A 20,842-nucleotide genomic window follows, 5' to 3' on the forward strand; every position below is an offset into this window, starting at 1 on the left:
TCATCGTAGTAAGCAGGCGAATTGTGCATAGCCGCTGGTCAAGTTGTGGCATTGCTTTTAGCATTTACTGGCCGGCTCAATAATGATAATTAAGATGCAATTGAATTGAATTTTAGAACCCTTTTGTATAGCAGCAATGTGGTTTATAGGAAGAATACAAGCTTTGGCAGCGTCTGTCTTGGTAGCTGCGTCATTGCCCTTCGGAGTTTAAATCATGCACAATAGGTGTTTCCCGCCTCTGAGTAACGGGCCACACTTGTCTATCGTTGCAGCGTCATGTCAGGATATGATGACTTATTGACGTCCTCCAATTCGGGCTTTCAGGATTCTCTGGAAGATAACCCTTTTGCCGATGCAACCTCCCACAACTCTAATGTCGCCCAGTCCATGATTGAACCTAGACAAACTTCGACAGAATCAACCGCTGAGCAGGCGGAGGATTACAGCCAAATGTCAAAAAGTCTAAATAATCTAAGCATTGATAAATCGCCAAGTACGCAATATAGTTCTCAGGACACTCCTTATGAACAGTACGAAGAAGATAATGAGCCCATCGTAAGTGTGCCCCGTATGTATTGCAACCATGTTATCATTTAGATTGACTATCCGCTTTGCTTGGCTCCATCGTAGACTTCTGAGTTTGACCACACAGACAGTGTACCCGAAAGTGGATCTCGTCCGTACTTCGAGGTCAGCGTGGAGGAACCCCAAAAGGTTGGAGATGCTATTAATGCTCACACGGTGTACAAAGTTAGAACAAAGGTAAGCATATGGTGCTGCAGCGAGGTAATCTTCGATGGGAACATGCACTAAGTGCCTCACGGTAGACCAATTCATCCGCCTTCCGCTCGAGCGAGATGGTGGTGTCCAGACGATACCGCGACTTCCTGTGGCTTTATAATCAACTGACAGTCGGCAACCCTGGTGTTATTGTGCCACCTGTACCGGAAAAACATGCTCTTGGTGAGTGCACCATATCAAAATGGCAGGGTGGTACTTTTTTGAGGTAACTATTAACGATACATTGCTTTAGGCCGATTCCAAGATGAATTTGTGGAATCCCGTCGTATAGCATTGGAACGATGTCTGAGAAAAATTGTTGCCCACCCTATGCTTTATGGTGACCCTGACCTGAAAGTTTTCCTTGAGAGCGAGTCCTTCAATATTGATGTAAGTTTTCACCTTTCACTCAACTGCGTTGGCTGAGCAGTAGACTTATATTACGACAATAGAAAAATCAAAAACGAGCTGAACCAGAGACGCCAAAGGTCGGCTTTATGCGTTCATTCGGAGAAACAATCTCCAATGCTGCCACGAGTCCATTTACAAAATTTGTTGAGGTCGATGAATGGTTTGATACCCGAAGAAACCAGTTGGATATCCTGGATGGTCAATTGAAGTCATTGTTGAAGAGTGTTGAAGCTGTCGTCAAGCAACGAAAGGGTGAGCCACGCACTAGTTGACCTAGAGATGAACAAAGTTTTTGTTCTTCAAACTTTATTCATGTCCTATTCGCCTTCCTATAGACTTGGGTACTGCCTCTTATGACTATGGTGATAGCATGATTGCTTTAGCAACCGCTGAACTTAATAGACCTCTTTCTGTTCACTTGACTGTGCTGGGCGAACTGCAACAGAAGATGAAAGATTTGCATGAGAAGCAGGTACGACATCACGTGAAAATGGTGGAGCTATTCCAACCTAATCTCATCCAAACGCTGCTATTTTGTAGGCCAAGAACGACATTCTGACTCTTGAACACACGATTGACGAATACATTCGATTGATTGGGTCTATCAAGGTTGCATTTAATTCAAGAGCCAAAGCCTATCAAATCTATCAAACTACGGCAAGCGACTTGGCCAAGAAAAAAGCAGCATATGAAAAACTTAAAGTGCAACCCAAGACTCGACAAGATAAATTGTTACAATCAGAACAAGAAATCACAGCGGTACGGATTAATGATGATGCACAATTTACGTATGGTTTTTTTCTCAAGCTAATTGTCGTCATGTATAGGGGGAGCAAAAGGTTGAATCGTACCGAAAGGAGTTCGAAGAAATTTCTAAGCTTATCAAGAGTGAACTCGATCGATTCGACAAAGAAAAAGTAGAAGACTTCAAGACCGGAGTGGAAAGCTTTTTGGAAAGTATCATTGAGAACCAGAAACAGGTACGAGGTTTTAGATTATTTCTCATGCCACAATTCACCTTGCTCAATTTTTTAACCTTCTCCATTGCACCGCATAGATAATTGCATTATGGGAGTCTTATTTTGAGCAAACTGCAGACTCTGAAGAACCAGAACAAGAGCGTGAAATGGCTTAAGTGTATATTCTATCTTTCATTCATGACACCCAGTCAATAATAAAGCATCCAGCAACGCAAAGAAAACATTACCACTTCTTACCGGAACAGCGATCTGGGGTTGTTAATTGAAACCATGATGTGTTACGGATGGCGCAGATCGCTCATTGAAGTTGGGATTATTATCCAACTGCCAGCAAAGAGTAATAATAGCGCTTCTAATTGGAGACTTGCTGAGAGATTATTCATTCTCAGATGCAGGCGCCTTTCCAGGAAGGCTCCTACAATACAAGGTCAAATATAGTAGATTTCGAGTTATTGTCGTTGTTTGATGCTCCACGTGCGGTACTTGGGCAGTTCTCAGTATTCCTTCCTTTGCTATTGTGAACCCGGGCATACATCGCATGTCGCACAGTAACAAATAATGACTCGTGGAATGATCATAGAGCCAATATTAAAAATGCTGCCTGGGAATTTGCCGTGCTTTTCATCCACAATAAGACTGTGAACGCATTGATCCTCGACCCTAAGATATGAAAAAATTGCATTCTGCTTCTGTAATCCAATCTATGGATTCATACCAACTTTAGTGGCATTCAAACGGAGCGGGATCTGCAGAAAAATTGATGTGCAAAAGGGACCGAACCGCCTGACTCTGATCAACTGCTACAAAATTATTCTGAGTGAGTTGCCAATTCAATGCAAGAGTAGTGCTTTGTCGCTAGCTGTGCACTTTGGTACTAAGTGGCCTATTTCCAATGCATGATATAAATTTGATGTGTATACATTGATTGGTTTAAAGCGCTTGACTATATCCATGCGATACAATCTGATCTTCATGTTTCACGCAATAATTAGCAACAAACACACCCATTAAAACCGTCAGAGTATAATTAGAAAGTTAACAAATGCTGTACAACTTGACACCAACTTTAGCACTGCATCGATCCCAGATGCTATTTTCTTCTTTCTGCAATGCGAGTCTCACACTGGTCCTGTGGTGAGAATATTGTTCACAGTTGTCAGGTAACTTTTTCTTATTTGAAAACTCGGACTTAAAACGGGAAAGAAATAATTCTTTTAAAAAGAGACTCAAAATCCCTTTGGTTCTCAATACCGACGTACCAATTTTAATCTATTATGAAGTTCTTCCCTATCGCTGCCTTGGCTAGCATACTTGCAATCACTGCTTCGGCTGCCGTTCCCATGGAGAAGCGTGCTTCTTGCAAGACTGATGATGGTATGTTGTTATGATAATGTTTATTGCGCCATACCATGTAATTAAACATTGCGCCTCAAAGACTGTCCCGGAGTCTATTGCTGTAACCTCAGTACCAATAGCTGTGTCCTCGACCCTCACGACACCATTTGCGGTATCCCACCAAAGACTACCAAGACTACTTCTGTCAAGACCACCACTACAGGTACAGGAAAGCCCACCAGCACCCCTCAATGCAAAACCGATGATGACTGCCCTGGTAAGCAAATGATTAATTTTGAAAGAAAACATATTTACTGTTATTAATACTTTGTACTGTCTTTTGTCTATCGCTAGGTGTGACCTGCTGCAACCTTAGCTCAAACCAATGTGTCAAAGATCCCAACGATACTATCTGCGGTATCCCTCCTACCACAAAAACCAAGACTACCACGACCACTAAATCCAGCACAAAGACAACTACTGGAACTGGAAAGCCCACCACTACTCCCCAGTGCAAGACCGATGACGACTGCCCCGGTAAGAATATATGCTCATGCAGCTGCTACTGTTCATGTATCCACTTTCTGACTAAACTCGCACACTCTAGGCGTAACCTGCTGCAACTTGAGCACCAACCAGTGCGTCAATGACCCTAATGATACCATTTGCGGTATTCCACCCACCAAGACCAAGACCACCACTGGCACTACCAAGACTACCACTAAGACCACTGGTACCGGTAAGCCCACTACCACTCCTCAATGCAAGACTGATGATGACTGCCCTGGTTAGTATCTATCTGTTTAAGAAAAATTCTGGCAAGTACAAATTTCCATGTACTGATACTCTGTTGAACTGCAGGTGTCACTTGCTGCAATCTCAGTACCAACCAGTGCGTCAATGACCCTAACGACACCATTTGCGGTATTCCACCCACCAAGACTAAGACCACTACTGGCACTACCAAGACTACCACTAAGACCACTGGTACTGGTAAGCCCACTACCACTCCTCAATGCGAAACCAACGACGACTGCCCTGGTATGTACAAACTGTTGAAGCTGAATACCAATTAGCGAAATGAATTGGCTTCATCGTTTATTAATTCCTCAACTTGTATTTGAATAGGCGTTACCTGCTGCAACCCCAAGACCAACCAGTGCGTGAAGGATCCTAAAGGAACCATTTGCAACTAAAGAGCTATTTATTAAAACAGGGCATTAATTGAGCTTCTGTCGCGTATCAAGCTCAGTTTAGTCCTAAATAATATCACTAGCATGTATATGTTTGGCGAGTGAGCCCTGTGAGTGCATTGATAGCAAAAAATAACCCACAAACAAAATAAAATTTGCTTTTCTTATCGATATTGAGAAATAACTGTAACATTCGTAACTATTGCTACCAGTGAGAATATGGTAGCTGAACGGTTGGTGGTCTCAAATTAATATAATATACTGCTTTATTGGCATAGTACTTCATAGAGATGAGAGCAGTTTACTCTGCATTTAAACATATTCCACGATGGATGGAGAAAAGCAATGAGTGTGATAACTGCCGGGGTTTATTTGCGATTGAATAGAGTACAAGTTACAGAGTGACGGACGAAGTGGTTTTTCAAGATAATCGCATTGTTGGCTTCGTTGTACCTGTGATTTGTCTAGCCACCCCGAGAAAATATTGACTGATGTGAAACAAACCCCATAAGCCGGTAAAGCCGGGAATCCTTCTGATAGGGAGGCATAACCAATGATCATTCAGTAAAATTCAACTCCAAAGAAGAGCAAACGGCCTTTGGTACGCGCGCTTTGCATATGGGCGTACAGTGCATGGCAACCGCTTAAGGTAATGTTTGTTCTACCCTGCCCTTGAGGTGGATATAAAAGGACGCCACACGATTCGAACAACTTGCTCAAGTTGCTTTCTGACATATCAATATGAGCCGAATTGTCATTTCCTTGAACATTCCGGGCGTGGCCAACAACCAACCTCGTACTACTGAGTTGGATGATTAATCCAACAGACTACGTTGCATCTCCGCCGTCGCTAGCTGCGCCAAAGGTGGGGTATATAAATTCCAAGTCTTGCGTAATACACGAAGCACTATTCTTTCCCATCTATCTTTGTCGATCCGAAACCGCACCATGTCGCTAACTTTGTTAGAAATCAAATTGAACAGTGAAGATTTGCGACTGTGGTCGCCAAATACGTGGAAGACGCGATTTTCGCTGAATATCAAGGTACGTGCACTGCTGGCTAACCACAACTTTGCTCGTCGTGAGAACTCATCAACGTGCATACACAGGGTTTGTCGTATGATACAGAGTTCCATTCATTCGTCGAGATAAACAAGAAATTAGAGAATATTGCACCCGGTATTCCGGAAAACAAAGTTCCAGTGCTTATTCATGATGGAAAGGCAGTTCAAGAGTCATATGAAATTGCAAAGTATCTTGATCGCCAATTCCCCAAACCATCTCTTCTGCACAGTCAAGAAGGTGTGCATCGCTATCTGACCGCTCACATAGAAACGGAACTTGCGCCGCTCATCTCTAAAATGGTTGGGCTGAAAGTTTATGAAAACTTGGACGAGGAAAACAAGGAGTATTATAGAAGCAGTCGCGAAGCAAGATACAAGGACACACTGGAAAATTTTGCCGGTGATCAAGAGGACAACTTTAATAATTTCGTTAAAAAGTTTCAATTGATCGAACGAATGCTTGGCCAATTTGTGTGGATCAGCGGCAGTGAGCTCGGCTGGGCAGACATTGTTACAGCATCCTGGCTCATATTTTTTGAAACCTTCCAGCCTGAACGACACAATCAACTACTCGAAATATACCCTAATGCAGCAAATTGGCAGAAGAAGATGAATCAATATAAACAGACGAACAATCAGTGAATTATAATGGTGGCAACATGGGCGAAAAAGGGTTATAATTGATGCATTCAAGCTCTTAAATATCATCTATTCAACATCGTCTTCAAAAGAGTTTGTTAGCGACGTAATGCTCATCTTGTAATTTGTACTTTTTGGCTTTATAAAATTGATGTTAGTGGTGAAATTCTGGAACAAATGAATGTCAGAGTGTATTTTCATCACAGGAAACCATCACCCAATTTCGTTCTTACATACATTTTCAGTAGATGCTTGTATAGCTACATTAGCTGGTGTATCGGTGGCAACGATCATTTGGTCGTCAATGGCGCGAAAATGTTGTCGCAGATCGGTTTCGGAAAGGTACAAATAATCCCTATACTGCTCAAATAAGCCTTGCGTTTGATTATCCACCTCGACTTCAATTCCTTCCAGCATCAACTTTTCATCTTCTAATCGGTTGACTTCATTGTGCAGCCAATCGAGCTGAGCAGTATCGTTTGATTTATTGCAGTATTGCGCATCCAGCTCTACATCTCTACCTCTTTTGGCTATGTTAGTGACAAGAGTAAAGTGAGTATAGCAAAATTTAAGTTCAGCATACATCCATCGTACGTGGTTTTTCGAGTTTTTCTCTATCAGGCCGACACCTTCCAAAACATTGGTGATATCGTATATACGTCGCTTCTGAACCTGTAGTTGTACGGCAGCAACGTTAAGATCCAAGTCTGCTGTAGGATCAGACTGTAGTAGGGTTATGAATTTCCGAGTTAGCTGACGTAAAGAGCTGTCCTGGCGATGGTTGGGTGGATAATTGTTATCGCCTGTATTTAATGCTTCAGCTTGCTGTAAAGACGATGAGCGTAGTAAGGAAGGGCGTTTTGATGGTCTTTCTGAGATCTCATAAATATCAGTAGACATAGCGTGAAGGGCCGATCGTGATGGTCTCTAAAAAGTATATGGAAGAGGGAAGAGAGTAAATCGGTAAAGACTCGTTTTGGTTGGTACGTGTTACAATCACACTAGAATCTACTTGTATTGTTGGCCAGTGTGGCAAAAAGACAAATATAGGGCATATACTTTTTTCAATGGCAGGTCTCCTTGCTTTGTTTCATCTGCGGTTATTGGCGCACAGTTGAATAAACTTGACATAACCACGCTTTGAAGCAAAAACTGTCCAACTTGACGTTACCTAAGACCATTACGGTCAAATGGGTTGAAGGGGAAAGAAAGAAGAAAAAAAGTCCAGAACAACAGAGGGATACTCGCTCTAAAAAACTGACGCCGAACATATGTAGAGTGATGGTTTCGGGATGCACTCTCCGTACGCGGGGGTGGGTTTGCTCTTTTATTTGTTAAACCATATTCACACCAAAACTCCATCATCATCCTCCGAATCTATGCCATAGTGACTAGGTACTAAAGAGGAGGTTGATGGCTGTTGTTGAAGACCCGTAAAATCAACCTTGGTCGTTCGGCTATCCATGGTTCGTTTGTTTCTTTTTGACATTTTTCTTCAGTTATCCGACTTGACCAAAAGCTCGGATGAAAGCATGTATTGGGCTTACCTTTGGATCATAGCAGCAAAGCGAAAAACTTGTACAATATTACGGAGGGTAAGTAAAATAGTATCAATTATAGCCTCGTCTCGTTGCGCGTTGGAGCAGCCCGTTGTGATTAGCACCAAGGTAACAATGCAAAGCAATAGCAAAATTATATCTACAGCATTATAGTAGGAATGAAAAAATGCTCGTCCATTCGCCACCGCTCGAATGAAGACCTCAATGACCATGGCCGAGTTGATAGCATATTCAAGAGCAATAAGCGACGGTGATGGGCACACCTCATTGAGAGACTTTGATATTCGATGCAAAGATTGTCAGCCTCCTGGCAAACTCTCCCTGCGTTTGTGACAACTTGTGAAATCACTCACCAAAATTAAAGACAGCAAGCTCAGCAGAGCCAAAACTAGGTATAGAAATATATGAAATCTCGAGTATATGAAGCGATTGGCTTCATTCTTGACCATGTCCCACCACGTTAAGGTCCATTCCCGTCTGCATGAACGGAAATCAATAGTCTTCATGAGCAACAGACATTTACATGACGGCACTGGAGCAATCGCAAAGAACGCTTACTCGGAAGGATAAGTGTTTGTTAATATTGGAGTTCTCTCATCGGATGTCGACATGGATTATGAGCATACAAAAGAGTCAAGTGCAGTGCATAAGGCAGGAAAAAAAATCAGGTGCTGGAGTTTTTAACGGTAAAACTGATTTGATTTGATTCAAAAATTACACGTTTAATAAGGAGGACTTAAAAAAAAAAGTCGCCTTATAATCGACTCCAATCAGTACTATGATGAGTGGGCTCAATAGTTCTCGCTACATATGTAGGGATGTTTTGTGTCAACCATAGCTGCTGATATTGTTCATAGCGCTTTTTGCTTAGGTATTGAGGTCGGCCGCGGCTACATAAAAATCAAAAATTTAGTTAGTATGGATGATAGCAGCTCTTGCCGCAGTCATTTCTAACAAAGTACTCACATGAACCCAAAGTCAGCTTCACCATGTGCATCCAAATATGGTGCCGTCATGAAACATCCAACACCATTGTACAATAACAATAATAAGCTCCTTCTTATCCAGATATAAGCACCCACTTCTCCGCCACAGCTACAGGAAGTTCAAATGTGTGAGTTTACGGGGGTCAAATCATGAACATCAATCGTACAAAAACATGGTGAACTTACATCGCTGTGTGCATATTGCACTCTCCTTGTTCACCTTCCATACAGCAGTAGCCTTGCAAGCAAACAAACGTGCCACACAATAAACATAGTGCAGGGTCGTTTGGTACATTTCCACATTTTCTACAGGCTTTGTGCATGCTTTCTTCAAAAAGCTGATCCAGTCGGTTAGGTAAGTCAACTAGGTGGAAAACAGTTGGCAAACCGATGGATATTCTAAGTAATTGAGTGTAGGCAGGCGCATTTGTACGAATTAATGACGTTGATGTCTTTCTGGAGTAATCTATATAGTGTTGGCACCAGCCGTTAACGGCCGCCGGTTGCCGAATAATTTCTTTCATTATCTGATCTAGTGTTGGAAGTCGTAAACATTTCAGCAGTCGGTCGAATTCAGGCATTTCTTCTTCAGAGTTTTCCAAAGGTTGTATAATCAATCCATGCCGAACGACCAAAAGTATCATACACCGTCGTAGATAAGGCAATGCAAATGATCGTAGTAGGCCGATAAAGGCGGCTTCGCTGACAGTTTGGAAGAAGCGGTCAACAAAATCTCTTGGTACAGAAAGTATGTCCATAATGATATATGTGAATGCGCGAACGGTTTCCTTATCCACAGAATCGTTCTGTTGTCTATATGCTTCCAAATGCTTCCGAGCTCTGTCACCCGCAAGTTTCTCATTTCCAGTGAGGCCCTGCAACAGAGCAACGGCCGCCTTGACGATTTCGGCCGTAAACAATTGTCGTACAAAGTGGTGAATATTCAGTTCAAGATTGGGCACCATACTCATGCTGAGCTCTACTAGCACTAAAAATGGTTCGTCTTCCAGCAAAGGCTTGAGGTTCTCAAAAACAACGGTCGCTTTGCGATCTGCCTCGAGCATGGTGCGCGCAGCCTTGTTGCTGTAGAAAAGTTGAGCGACTCTAGCAACATTGACGGAAGCTTCCTTTTCCTGACTGTCGATTTCTTGATCTTCATGGAAGACACGCTTATAAAGCATCACGGTTTCTGAAAAGATCCTCAGCAACGTTCGGGTGTGTTCAGAAATGCTGTCAATCAGCGTCCCGGTGTGCTCTACTGTTAAATCGCTGGAGGCTTGAGTCGATCGACCGCGCTGAGAAATTTCGATGCTGGAAATGGTGTATCCATAAAGACCCCATAAAAGATCCATAGATTCTAAAAGCTTGGTATCTACAAGGACGGAGGTCTCTGAATTTATGCCTTTCACTATGGCTTCTAGTACGGTTGCGAGTCGGCTGTACATCTTTTTGACCAGAATCATATCGGTGGGATCAACGTTGACGTTCATTGCTTCTAAAACGGATTCATCTACACCTGCAGTTCTTCCAGATAGCCTTCCTGACCATGGTAGTCGAGAGCTGAGGTCACTGGTCATCGTCATCCAAAATCGGTCTTTTAAGAACTTGGAGGGTTCAAATTGCCTGCGTTTTTCTATTTGTACGAGCAATTCATCGATGCCTTGGGTCATAAATGTCTCGTAAAGTTGATCGTTGGCACCAGCGAGAACTCCGGGATAACTCTCAGTTTTGCCTTTCCAAACGATAGGCAACAAGGTATTACCAAGCGCCTTGCAAAGTGGGCAAAGGTATTCCAATCTTTCAAGATTTTCGGGATGCTTGTATCTGCTTTGCGCGGCATGCCTTGATTCAATGGAAGCATAATAGGTTTCAAAGCATTTGACATGCATCAAATGGCTGCATGTTGACATATGGAGACCAGATTTATGTGATTGAGGTGGGAAGCCGTGAACATTGGATGCCCTTGGTTGCTTTTTGCTCGAAGAGCTCTTCTCAGACGTTATCGGCTCTTCCTCTGGCAATTCGACATCTAAGCCTTGTTTCATGTTGAAAACATCTGCTATGACATCGGCATCGTCTAGGGGGGTTTGACGAAGGAGTGTCGATGGCTGTATAAATGCCAGCATTCCATAAAGTTGAGAGGAATCTGCCTCTTCCTGGCATACAATACAAGTACCGGTAGGGAAATGGAATTTCCTTTGAACTTCTAGTTCGCCATCGTCAGATCCTTCTAATCCATCGTGAGAAACAGCTCCAAGGTGATCCTCTTCTTCAACTTCCATGTCGGTATCAGTGTCCTCATCATCGTACATATCTTCATTTTGTGACATGAAAGTAGTCTGTGCTTGTGCAAACTGAGCCATGATCTTGGCTTGACGCTCCTTGGCGGCCAATTTCTTTCGTTCAGATTCAGACAAGCTATGTTGACCATCTGCTCCCTCAACTTGTTGAGAATGAAGCACTCGTCGTTCTTCCCTCCAAATTCGAATATGATCCTTTGCCTCCTTATTGCCCCGAGCTTCGATGTTGCTGACAATCCAAAGGCATCGCTTGTGAAGGTTTACCATTTGAGAGTCTTCAATGATTTTGAGAAGAAGTCGTAACAGTGAAATGTGCTCTCTCTCTAATTCATTTACCATCACCGGGAATGAGTCGGTAGCAGCATACCATATGAAACCAGGAAGTCCTTTCTCCTCCTTATCCCAAGTATAGCGATTGTACGTTTCTTCTGTGTAGTCGTTGTTTTCATCCACAATAGCCATCATAGCAAGATACAAAGCTTGCTCTGTGATCGTATCGCTTGTTGGTGCTGATGAAACTTTGCAGTTCCATAGAGCATAGAATATAATTTGAAGCAAGACACGGGAATGGAGCATGTTACCCATACGTGTGAATGGGCCGGATGTGATACGAGCGAGTTTTGGAATAATGAAGAAGTCTTGTGGGTTTACGTCTAGTCCCTGACTTTCTCGTTCTTTCTTCCAAATCTTTTGTAACGCGGCTTCAACATCCTCACGATTGTTGCGTGTATAATGCCAAAAGTGTGGATCGATGTTGTCGTAATATTCTGGTTTGAGTTCGTAAACTCCGTGATCGTTCAAGCCATCAGGTGCTTTAAATTTGGCAACCTCCGATAAGATGTGATCAAACTTGGCATCTTCTGACATGCTCTCGGTGATCTTTTTGCCAAGCTCTGAGTGGGCCATGGGAGATATACACAAGTTTTGAGTGATTTCTCTGCGAATCTTATCTTCTAACGACAGGTGCGCAGCGTGTGCGCGTTCACTTCCAAAGACAATGAGCAAACTTAGCATTTCTTCTACCATATAGTTGGCTTGCGAAGTATCATAAGGAGGTTGGTTTGGTTTTCCGCTGAACCAAGCCAGCAAACCAAACCGGTCTAAAATCGTGGTGAAGAGGTGATCGGGGTCAACTAGAACAAAGCCAAACTGAAGGAGGTACAGATCTGTATCAAAAGTGTTTTCTCGTAGCGAGACATCTCGATAATGGTGTGCCTGACAAAACCAATTTGCGTTTAGTAAACATGGAAGCGTGTAAGCAAAATTCCTGTATACGCTGTCATACCTGATTACGAACGCCAAAGCCATTGCGAACCCAAAATCCTGAACGAATTTGACATAACAAAACCATGGTCCTCATAGGCCAGTCGAGAATAGAAAGAATAGTGTCCTCAGGCGAAAACTTGGGATGTATCTCATGCAGCTTTGATACCATAGCATTTATGCCACCAGACCATCCGCCTCGCTCTAATACGGCCTCATCCAGTAGATGGACGTTCTCCAAAAGTTCAGATAGAAGCCAGTGGACAGGTTGGTGAAATGAGACGGGATCTTTGGATACATCGAACTTTACTACCGAAAATTCGCCAGCATTGACGGTTTTGACGGTGTGAAATTCTTGTTCTTGTACGCCAGCTACACGCAACTGAGAATATTGCAAAAATGGACTTGATTCATCACGCACTTCATGCTTTCCAGGAACCCAATCAGTTAGGTGTTTTAAGACACGCATAACAGCGCGGGCTAGCTGAAGTGGCGCCAGATGTTCGTTATCATCTTTGAGGTCGCGAACTGAGAAAGCATCACTGAAGCGTCGGCCAATCTTGGCAACCTGTAAAGTGACATTGAATGCATCTACCCAAGCGGTGCTTTCGTATTCAACATGGGATCCGGATTGTCGAACAATAGGATTCATGCCTTGAAAGATACTAACGAAATCCAAGTATTGACGCAAAAGCAGTGGCTCATTCCGTATATATCGTCGGACCGCATCCGGATTGATGATATAGCGAAGGTCATGGAAGGCATTGTAATATTTGCGAGTCACGAATGCTCGGCGTTCACAATTAATTCGCAATTCGCTAAGTCGATCCCCGAGTGGAAGAATGATTTGATCGGTAAGGAAAAAGCTGGACAGTACGGAGCACATGATACCAAAAAAGTTGTAGTCGGATACCAAGGTCGTTGCAATAGTTGGTACGGTTAGAAGCTGCACTGAGAACAGTATAACTGACAATGTGAATTCTCTATCACGAAGCAGGAATGCATCTGCTACACTAGGATAGTTTCTTGCAAAGCGCACACCTGCATGAATAAACTGTTAGCATTGTAAGGAACTGTAGTTTCAAAAGGTGGTTAACAGTGCTTACCTAAAATTCGCTTGTACGATAGGTTTGCTACCAAAGTGCTGATGAACATCTTACGCAAACACATGCGCATATCTTTCCATAATCGTAAGTCGAGCAGCATGAAATAGTCTAGTCTCAATTTCTGCTTGAACTCTGTAAGCATTTTGGATCCAAACGGTTGGTCACCACGCTGCTTCTTCTTTGCCATGGCAGACGCGCCAATTTGTTCCGAGAAATTCAATTCTTGATTATCCAGGTCTTGGAATTCTTGTATCAAACCCGACAGGTCCCAAGACAGATCCGCAATATCCCCATGTTTACGACGTTCGTGCCATCTTTTTCGCTCTACTTCACGTCGTTCCTCATGATCTTCAAATGTATGCTCCGTTTCGTGCTCGGAGTCGTCGGACGTTTCAAATTGCTGCCGCTGCATAAAGGACGGGAATGTATCTATGACGTCTGTAGGCTCAGCACCTAAAAGTTGATACATGGTAACATCGTCTTCATCAAGGTCATCAACAACTATTGCTTCCATCATGGCGGGTTCCGGAATCGGCATATCGTCGTCGTCATCGTCTTCATCAATATCATCATTATCCTCTTCCTCTTCTTCCTCTTCAGGTATTGACTTTCTTCGATAGCGTGTCGATAATGATGCCAAAGCTGGCTTCAATGCCCACTCTTTACAAAGTTCTTCACATATAATGTCACGAATGATGGTACCACCATCTTGTACATCAGGAAAGAATTTGTAATGTCCAGAAACAATGTGATTCATCCAATCACATAAAAGAAAGCAGACTTGTTCACGAAAGACATCTCTGGCAGAGCGAATCGTAACAGCAAGTCCAATTGATGAGATGATTTTGGCGGTCTTTACAAGCTCAGGCAAATTAGTGGATTGTACAACAACTTCACGGCCCTATAATATGTAGATTAGTAAGCTAAACATCACAGTGAAGTGACTCATAATTTAAAATACATACATGTGAATCGACTGCTTCTGCAACTGCTTTTGCTCTTGCCGGTGAGCACAGAGTAGCTCTGGTGACTACGTCGATAACCTCATCGAAAGAATGAGTTTCGTCATTCCACAAAACGAGGGAATAGATTTCTTTTTCATCGTCGTCATCATCATCGCTGACATATCCAGCTATGCCGATCTTTTCAGTCATAGATGCATCTTCTACTCCCGGTTGGTGAGACTTTGATTGTTTATGTGTGCCACTAGGTGCGGCATCATCGTCTTCCATATCATCCTCATCAAAATCTTGAAGGATCTGGTCTTCTTGGTTGGAGAAATCAGGCAATACACCTAATGCAATCATTGTAGCTCGCGCTTCTTCCTCAATCTCCTCTTCGGGACGTGGAAATGAAATCTCTTCAGGTGAGGTTGAAAGCGTTTCAATCATGAAATCCAGGATTCCACTAATAGTTCCTCGTATCGAGTCGAGTAAATCCGGTGGTACAGATGAGAGTGGCATTTTCGATGTTGATGATGCCCCCGGTGATGAGTTATTGCTAGCATTGGCTTCTTGTTCGCCACTTTGGCCATTTCCAGCTTGACTGTCGGCTTCAATCGAATGAATAGAGCATATTACTGGCACCTTCCACGCTTCCGGATCACCACAGTCGCAGCAGCCACCTGCGCCTGGGCTAATAGAAAGAGAAACATCGTGTCCCTCATGGTCAGTTGCATGATAGCATCGAGAACAAAATACACATGTATCGTCAAAGGCACAATTTCTGTTTCATCCAATATGAGTGAATTAGGTAATAAAACATTTTGAACCGAGTTATGCAGACTACATACCTGCACTGATAAATGGCTTCTCCTTTTTTAAACACATGTCCACATTGCCTTCCTCTCTGTGACTCCCAGTATTCTGGACCATCACTATCCTCGTCTAGAATGACGTTCTCCGTATTGTTGGAGAGGGTGGTGTTACCGACAGAATTAGACTGCTGTCTATGCTTTGCTATTATTGATTTAAGATTGCGCCGATCTCCAGTTGCAGTGGGAAAGAAGTACTTTTGCATATAGTCTATATTGTCGTGCCACATCGATTGAAAGCATTTTACTATAATCGATTGTTGAGATATAGAATTGTACTGGTATAGAGATCGCTTCGGTGCCTGCGCTAAAAACCGCTTGAGAGGCAGCGCTGTTCGTTGTGGTGATGGCGAAGTAGTGAACATAGCTTCATCGAATTTGCTTGAACCTTCATTTGCCATACTTTTATTTGTGTTTCTGTCTGAACTGTTATGCTCACCATCGGCCGGGTTCATGGTGCAAGGACGAGGTACTCCTTCCAAATCGTAGGAATGGCTTCCTTCTTCAGTAAACGAAGCATGCTTTATCACGTGTATGTGACTGCTTGGAATCTCGTCATGCTGGCCATGAAGCTTGGACAAGGCAGTGAAGTGTGGCTTTTTCTGTTCGCAATTCCTCAACTACGCTTGACCTTCTGCTCAGGACACTAAACAAATGTCTCGACCACAATTACCAGCTTTACCGACTATTGAATTGCCCGCCTTTTTGGAACCTCTTAAGCTTAAGAAGTTTCCATTGAGGACCTTCCCTGCAACATACGAACCTCCAAGACCAACGAAACCAACCCTTCAGGTCTTTGGTCCTGGTTGGGAAGGCAAGCAGGCAAGCTTTGATGTCGATTGTCTTTCCATGCAGGTAAGTCATTTCCGACACCAACTTGGAGCGATTGCTAAATACTGACGTCTTGTAATTAGGTATACCTCAAGTTTTGTGGTGTAGACTTTGACGTTGTACACAGCAACGAGCCGTACTCTTCACCAAAAGGTACGTTCACACATAGTGCGCGTGTCAAACCCGAAAAGAGGACTAAATTTCAAATATGTCTACAGTAAAACTCCCATATCTTGTTGTTCCACCCGACCATTGTCTCTATGGCGAACAGATTCACCATTGGTTACAGAAGAATGTAAGGATACTATACTGATGGACAGTTTTACGGTGTAATATGAATCCTAATTGCAGAATTTATAGGAAAAGAACAAGAGGCTTGAAAAGGAAGCCGAAGACATAGAATCAAAGGCGTTTGTAACAATGATAGAAAAGAAGCTGGGGGCCGCTTTGGTAAGGACAGATCAATGAACTTAAATTTAATACGTCCATGGACGTCTAACATCATGTTGTCATTGCAGCTGTTCACATTATGGCTAGAGCCATTGAATGCATCGGAACTGACATCAACCAAATACTTCGGACATGTTTCTAGTCCAATAGATAAGCTTCTCGCTTACCGAAAGAAAGAGGAAGTAGTACAATCGCTTTTGATTGATCGCGATGTCCTCATTCGAGAAGAGATATACCAGTCAGCAGCGGATGCACTGTCTGCCCTATCAGTGAAGCTAGGGGCAAATGATTATTTCTTTGGTAGCGAGTAAGTCAAACATGCGGTCACTAAAATATGACTATACCCTACGGTACTAACCGTTAAATAATAGCTACCCTACTTATCTCGATGCCGTTGCCTTCGCTTACTTTCATGTTATACTCGCCATCCCTCAGATAACTGATTCGAACGCTGACAAGGAAGCAAAGCGTCATGCCACAGAGCTTCGCAATCTTGTCCTCAACCACAGCAATTTAGTCAAATACACGAAGAAGATGTACAGTACTTGGCTCAAATAATGTTTGCCCTACAAATGTAACCTACATAGAATAAAAGAAAGTTAATGAAGAAGAGGTATTGGGCTGGATTGGGTTTAATTGTAAAGGGCCAACTGGGAGCAAGTATTATTTTCAATATCTAGTATTGTGAGCGGTGCAATATTGTTCTCAGCCGCTGCTTCTAACTCGTTTTTGCTACTGTAAGAACGTTTTTCAAACCGATTAGACCGAAGATAAAAAAGAAAAATAGCAACTATTACTTACTTAGGATGTATTTACTTCGCTGCTGCTCTTTATGCACAAAATTTGTCTGCTTTCCCTTAGTTCTGGAACAGACGCCTGTCTGCGTACGGAAGTGGAAAATTGAGAGCTGTGACTGAAGGCAAAATTTCGAACTGCAACTCATGGATTTTTTTTTGGGCAGCTCCTATAGCACAAGAGTTACCACTATGTTTTACGATTTCAATATACCATACCCGACATCGGCTGCAGATCGCGTAGGTTATGAGAATCTGAAGAAAATTCTTGTACAGCTTTCAAAATGTAAGTGGCTTCAATATCACTTTGCTGCATAGCAAATGCTAAGCTTAATAACACAACTTGTCACGATCCGTTATGTCTTCAATAGATCGGCGAGGTGTGGTTGCGCTCAATCATACTGTCGTTGGCAAAGTCAATGCTTCCCAGGTAGTTAAACTTCTCTATGTTCATATGTATTTCATTTGCAGCACTAACGCAAATATAGGCAAATCCAATTCTACCTGTTGAAGCTTCACCAGATATACAGCAGCTGTCTAGGTTAACAGTAGTTGCTGACGATGTAACGCACAATTATGGATTGGTAAATAAGCTTTTCATATGCATGTTTATCTACCCATAATATTTTGATTGTACAACTAAGCCGTTGAATTATCTGATAGCATTCGAACAACCCCACTGTCAATGCCTTTGATCTATTAGCAATCCGTACATCGAACGAAAAGGTCTTTGCGGCTGCATGCTCTTCATATGAAATCGACATTATCTCGCTAGAATGTAGTAGCCGGCTACCATTTTTCTTGAAGGGCTCAACACTTGGGCAGGCGTTGGATCGCGAGGTGTATTTCGAAATTTCCTACGCGGCTGGCATACGAGGTTCGTTCACCTTTATTTTTTACCATACCACCCTCTTAAAATACACAATATACTCACAACTAATGCCTCAGATCAAAACGCACGCCGGCATTTGTATAACAATGCAAAGCGATTGGTTACTGTAACCAAAGGGAAAAACATCATCTTCTCAAGTGAAGCACTCAACGCTCTCGAGATCAGAAGCCCTCACGACCTTATTGCATTTGGGGTTTCCATTGGTCTTAATCAAGCGAAAGCAAAGGATTGTATCACTGAGAATTGTCGACGAGTATTGAAACGAAGCGGTAAGAGGGGGATGTCTAAGATCAAAATCGAATTGCTGTCAGTGTTTTAATTCCTACACTTATAGAGACGAGGAGAGTAACCCATAAAGCAGTTATTAGTGTTGTGTCAGATAAATCAGCAGAAGCGGTCAAGAAACGAAAGAACGAAGCAGATAATTCACAAAATGCAAAGTCAAGGAAAACACAATGAATGTACACAGCTTGCCTTGTTTCCATGGCATCTGGAATATTCAATAGATCTCCCAATTAGTAAAAGCAAACGCTTTGTTCTGCTACATCAAAATGTATTAATTTTTATTTTACTATGATCAATATGCAGTATTTAAAGTGGGAGAATTCATGATGAGTGTTATTACAATATAGAGTATTCTGACTAAACTTTTTAGACCATTGAATTTATAGAATGACGTTCTTGACTGACCATTCCAACTCTGAAACGACCAATTCCTTGAAGCGCTTCAAACTCATCCTCTGTCAGAGTAATGGTCCTCTCTTCAGATTCCTGATTGCTGCTCTCTATGTCTTGGCAAAGAGACTCAATTGGGTTGCACAAATCAGCTACCGATAACCGTCTCGTTTGATTTGCATTTCGCTGTTTCTGATACTCAAGTTTAGAAAGTGCAGAATCATAAGAATGATGCCGTCTATAGAAACTTTCAGGTGTTTTGTCTGGATTTTTTACAAGATAGGTAGCCAACTTGGGTAAGATACCAAAGTCGGTATCATTGGGTGAGAGCGGGGATAGTGGTCGGTGATGGTCACTAATGGACTTCCTACGCCAAGAACCAACTGGTAATTTCCAGGAACGCAAAGCAATGTACCCTATCGGTGACTCGTTTGACAATGGCGGTGACAATGGTGCAAGAGTTGGTGATGGAGTAACATCATATTCCGTTCTTGATTTCCATGAACCGATAAGACGTTCAACAGGCGGAATGGTTTCGTGTGTTATGTAGGACGGAGGAGGGAGGCAGTTGGCAATTTCATCCATAGAAGAACGTGAGCGTTGCGTACCGCCACTCTCTCGACGGGGAGCGGAATCAGCCCTTTGTCGCTTGTACGGCATATATTCAGAGTCGTCAGATGACATTTCAGGAGAAGAATTCAATGAGGATCGTGAAATACTGCGCTTATGCAAACTAGAGGCGGTGCTGTTGCTGCTGGTAGAGTCTCTTTTGGTGCTACTTTTTTTGCTTTTGGGTTTATTTCGACGTACAGCCTTTCCGTTACTATGAGTTTGCGTGTGTTGCATCATGTTATCGAAGCGACTGAACATTCTACCGCATCCAGGCACAACACATTGGAATGGTTTCTATTAAACAGACAAGATGTTAAAAAATCTGTGAGCATATATGTTCGCACGTTACCCTTTTCATTTTCACTACCTCTCCAGTGTGTTTTCTAAAAATATGAGTTATAAAATGTCCATCAGTATATTGATCAATATATCCCACTTTGATGCCAATTGATTGCTTACCTCGCATGACGAGCAAGGTGCTCGCTTCGCGTAAACACCATGTCACAATTTCCAAACCCTGTACATCGAAACAGCTTTGGTTTTCTAGATGCATCACTGCGACTTGCCGATTTCATGCTGCTTGCTGCGGATCCAGAGTCATCCGTCATTTAGTGGTACTTCTATTAAGATGCCGATTCAAGGAAGTTGCTATGGTGTCCCTGTTGTTCCTGATTATCTGACTGGTAAAGGATTGGATCCAGTGCAGTAGAACTGTATGATTGGCGTGAAGTGAGCAAAAAGCTGAGTCACCTAATGAAAGGGGATCGAAAAAGGTTTAGTCAGGTCAGTGAACAAACTTTTATTTTTATATGTCTGTAGATTGGAGAATAACTGAGGTAGGTGGTTCAAAGAATATAGCGAGGTGTACGCTCAATTGGGAAATTAAGTCTTTCAAGGTTGAGTTGCTCCCGACACCTGTTCGGAGCAAGCAGTCTATCCATGTTAGCATAGCGTTGGTCCAATCCGAGGGGAATTTTGATTCTACAAATTTTATGGTATTTTACATGAGATCGGCAAATGCTTTTTTCAGATGATTGATGTTCTAAGCATCAAAGCACTCGATCGCAGGGAAGTGTTGCTGGCTCAAATTGCTATTTCTTGAATTTAGCAGCAGGGACAGTCTCCACGGCATAAGAAATGTTCCGGAAGGTCGTATCGG

At 42.7% G+C, this 20,842-nt stretch overlaps 9 protein-coding genes across 9 annotated transcripts; 5 read left to right on the forward strand and 4 right to left on the reverse strand.

The window, feature by feature from the left end:
• The first annotated feature begins 37 nt into the window (after nucleotides 1–37).
• K450DRAFT_250164 (uncharacterized protein) lies at nucleotides 38–2,444 on the forward strand. The gene is made up of 8 exons (XM_051590517.1): nucleotides 38–555; nucleotides 631–762; nucleotides 828–963; nucleotides 1,034–1,170; nucleotides 1,233–1,443; nucleotides 1,527–1,663; nucleotides 1,732–2,171; nucleotides 2,249–2,444. The coding sequence occupies exons 1-7, from the start codon at nucleotides 277–279 to the stop codon at nucleotides 2,110–2,112; spliced, it is 1,413 nt and encodes a 470-aa protein (XP_051442824.1). The 5' UTR covers nucleotides 38–276; the 3' UTR covers nucleotides 2,113–2,171; nucleotides 2,249–2,444.
• An 840-nt stretch (nucleotides 2,445–3,284) lies between these two features.
• Nucleotides 3,285–4,652, forward strand: K450DRAFT_250173 (uncharacterized protein). Its single transcript, XM_051590518.1, has 6 exons — nucleotides 3,285–3,331; nucleotides 3,452–3,545; nucleotides 3,607–3,783; nucleotides 4,114–4,245; nucleotides 4,448–4,547; nucleotides 4,635–4,652. Exons 2-5 carry the CDS (start codon nucleotides 3,512–3,514, stop codon nucleotides 4,450–4,452), a joined length of 348 nt encoding a protein of 115 aa, XP_051442825.1. The 5' UTR covers nucleotides 3,285–3,331; nucleotides 3,452–3,511; the 3' UTR covers nucleotides 4,453–4,547; nucleotides 4,635–4,652.
• Nucleotides 4,653–5,541: 889 nt separating this feature from the next.
• On the forward strand, nucleotides 5,542–6,510 carry K450DRAFT_250196 (uncharacterized protein). Its single transcript, XM_051590519.1, has 2 exons — nucleotides 5,542–5,743; nucleotides 5,809–6,510. Exons 1-2 carry the CDS (start codon nucleotides 5,648–5,650, stop codon nucleotides 6,403–6,405), a joined length of 693 nt encoding a protein of 230 aa, XP_051442826.1. The 5' UTR covers nucleotides 5,542–5,647; the 3' UTR covers nucleotides 6,406–6,510.
• On the reverse strand, nucleotides 6,487–7,435 carry K450DRAFT_250204 (uncharacterized protein). Its single transcript, XM_051590520.1, has 3 exons — nucleotides 6,986–7,435; nucleotides 6,636–6,925; nucleotides 6,487–6,570 (listed from the first exon to the last, which is right to left on the reverse strand). Coding segments are annotated over exons 1-3 (609 nt in total). The 5' UTR covers nucleotides 7,303–7,435; the 3' UTR covers nucleotides 6,487–6,568.
• Nucleotides 7,436–7,705: 270 nt separating this feature from the next.
• Nucleotides 7,706–8,413, reverse strand: K450DRAFT_250212 (uncharacterized protein; the record flags this gene model as incomplete). Its single annotated transcript, XM_051590521.1, has 3 exons — nucleotides 7,706–7,880; nucleotides 7,950–8,236; nucleotides 8,315–8,413. 3 exons carry the CDS (start codon nucleotides 8,408–8,410, stop codon nucleotides 7,748–7,750), a joined length of 516 nt encoding a protein of 171 aa, XP_051442828.1. The 3' UTR covers nucleotides 7,706–7,747.
• Nucleotides 8,414–8,506: 93 nt separating this feature from the next.
• K450DRAFT_250214 (uncharacterized protein) lies at nucleotides 8,507–15,890 on the reverse strand. The gene is made up of 7 exons (XM_051590522.1): nucleotides 15,409–15,890; nucleotides 14,582–15,341; nucleotides 13,617–14,517; nucleotides 12,533–13,551; nucleotides 9,134–12,462; nucleotides 8,924–9,056; nucleotides 8,507–8,851 (listed from the first exon to the last, which is right to left on the reverse strand). The coding sequence occupies exons 1-6, from the start codon at nucleotides 15,882–15,884 to the stop codon at nucleotides 8,924–8,926; spliced, it is 6,618 nt and encodes a 2,205-aa protein (XP_051442829.1). The 5' UTR covers nucleotides 15,885–15,890; the 3' UTR covers nucleotides 8,507–8,851.
• A 131-nt stretch (nucleotides 15,891–16,021) lies between these two features.
• Nucleotides 16,022–17,497, forward strand: K450DRAFT_250218 (uncharacterized protein). Its single transcript, XM_051590523.1, has 6 exons — nucleotides 16,022–16,284; nucleotides 16,344–16,413; nucleotides 16,479–16,555; nucleotides 16,621–16,710; nucleotides 16,779–17,017; nucleotides 17,082–17,497. Exons 1-6 carry the CDS (start codon nucleotides 16,084–16,086, stop codon nucleotides 17,266–17,268), a joined length of 864 nt encoding a protein of 287 aa, XP_051442830.1. The 5' UTR covers nucleotides 16,022–16,083; the 3' UTR covers nucleotides 17,269–17,497.
• Nucleotides 17,498–17,681: 184 nt separating this feature from the next.
• Nucleotides 17,682–18,951, forward strand: K450DRAFT_250221 (uncharacterized protein). Its single transcript, XM_051590524.1, has 6 exons — nucleotides 17,682–17,790; nucleotides 17,876–17,934; nucleotides 17,993–18,088; nucleotides 18,168–18,381; nucleotides 18,453–18,665; nucleotides 18,731–18,951. The coding sequence occupies exons 1-6, from the start codon at nucleotides 17,697–17,699 to the stop codon at nucleotides 18,853–18,855; spliced, it is 801 nt and encodes a 266-aa protein (XP_051442831.1). The 5' UTR covers nucleotides 17,682–17,696; the 3' UTR covers nucleotides 18,856–18,951.
• On the reverse strand, nucleotides 18,882–20,434 carry K450DRAFT_301644 (uncharacterized protein). Its single transcript, XM_051593753.1, has 3 exons — nucleotides 20,143–20,434; nucleotides 20,051–20,066; nucleotides 18,882–19,977 (listed from the first exon to the last, which is right to left on the reverse strand). Exons 1-3 carry the CDS (start codon nucleotides 20,289–20,291, stop codon nucleotides 19,048–19,050), a joined length of 1,095 nt encoding a protein of 364 aa, XP_051442832.1. The 5' UTR covers nucleotides 20,292–20,434; the 3' UTR covers nucleotides 18,882–19,047.
• Between the last annotated feature and the right edge of the window lie 408 nt (nucleotides 20,435–20,842).

This window comes from Umbelopsis ramanniana (assembly GCF_025399195.1).
Source record: "Umbelopsis ramanniana AG unplaced genomic scaffold K450scaffold_45, whole genome shotgun sequence".
NCBI classification, from domain to species: Eukaryota; Fungi; Mucoromycota; class Umbelopsidomycetes; order Umbelopsidales; family Umbelopsidaceae; genus Umbelopsis; species Umbelopsis ramanniana.

Bases quoted from the DNA above. Each gene is read 5' to 3' on its own strand.
- K450DRAFT_250164 (XM_051590517.1), top strand. From the start codon at position 277: ATGTCAGGATATGATGACTTATTGACGTCCTCCAATTCGGGCTTTCAG. The intron at 763-827 runs GTAAGCATATGG...GCCTCACGGTAG, and splicing joins TGTACAAAGTTAGAACAAAG to ACCAATTCATCCGCCTTCCG. The intron at 964-1,033 runs GTGAGTGCACCA...ACATTGCTTTAG, and splicing joins ACCGGAAAAACATGCTCTTG to GCCGATTCCAAGATGAATTT.
- K450DRAFT_250214 (XM_051590522.1), bottom strand. From the start codon at position 15,884: ATGAACCCGGCCGATGGTGAGCATAACAGTTCAGACAGAAACACAAAT. The intron at 13,552-13,616 runs GTAAGCACTGTT...TTATTCATGCAG, and splicing joins ATCGTACAAGCGAATTTTAG to GTGTGCGCTTTGCAAGAAAC. The intron at 9,057-9,133 runs GTAAGTTCACCA...AACTTCCTGTAG, and splicing joins TGCAATATGCACACAGCGAT to CTGTGGCGGAGAAGTGGGTG.
- K450DRAFT_250173 (XM_051590518.1), top strand. From the start codon at position 3,512: ATGGAGAAGCGTGCTTCTTGCAAGACTGATGATG. The intron at 3,546-3,606 runs GTATGTTGTTAT...TGCGCCTCAAAG, and splicing joins TTCTTGCAAGACTGATGATG to ACTGTCCCGGAGTCTATTGC. The intron at 3,784-4,113 runs GTAAGCAAATGA...CGCACACTCTAG, and splicing joins AACCGATGATGACTGCCCTG to GCGTAACCTGCTGCAACTTG.
- K450DRAFT_250204 (XM_051590520.1), bottom strand. From the start codon at position 7,302: ATGTCTACTGATATTTATGAGATCTCAGAAAGACCATCAAAACGCCCT. The intron at 6,926-6,985 runs GTATGCTGAACT...CATAGCCAAAAG, and splicing joins AAAAACCACGTACGATGGAT to AGGTAGAGATGTAGAGCTGG.
- K450DRAFT_301644 (XM_051593753.1), bottom strand. From the start codon at position 20,291: ATGACGGATGACTCTGGATCCGCAGCAAGCAGCATGAAATCGGCAAGT.
- K450DRAFT_250218 (XM_051590523.1), top strand. From the start codon at position 16,084: ATGTCTCGACCACAATTACCAGCTTTACCGACTATTGAATTGCCCGCC. The intron at 16,414-16,478 runs GTACGTTCACAC...ATATGTCTACAG, and splicing joins GCCGTACTCTTCACCAAAAG to TAAAACTCCCATATCTTGTT. The intron at 17,018-17,081 runs GTAAGTCAAACA...GTTAAATAATAG, and splicing joins GATTATTTCTTTGGTAGCGA to CTACCCTACTTATCTCGATG.
- K450DRAFT_250196 (XM_051590519.1), top strand. From the start codon at position 5,648: ATGTCGCTAACTTTGTTAGAAATCAAATTGAACAGTGAAGATTTGCGA. The intron at 5,744-5,808 runs GTACGTGCACTG...GTGCATACACAG, and splicing joins GATTTTCGCTGAATATCAAG to GGTTTGTCGTATGATACAGA.
- K450DRAFT_250221 (XM_051590524.1), top strand. From the start codon at position 17,697: ATGTTTTACGATTTCAATATACCATACCCGACATCGGCTGCAGATCGC. The intron at 17,791-17,875 runs GTAAGTGGCTTC...TGTCTTCAATAG, and splicing joins TCTTGTACAGCTTTCAAAAT to ATCGGCGAGGTGTGGTTGCG. The intron at 18,666-18,730 runs GTAAGAGGGGGA...CTACACTTATAG, and splicing joins ACGAGTATTGAAACGAAGCG to AGACGAGGAGAGTAACCCAT.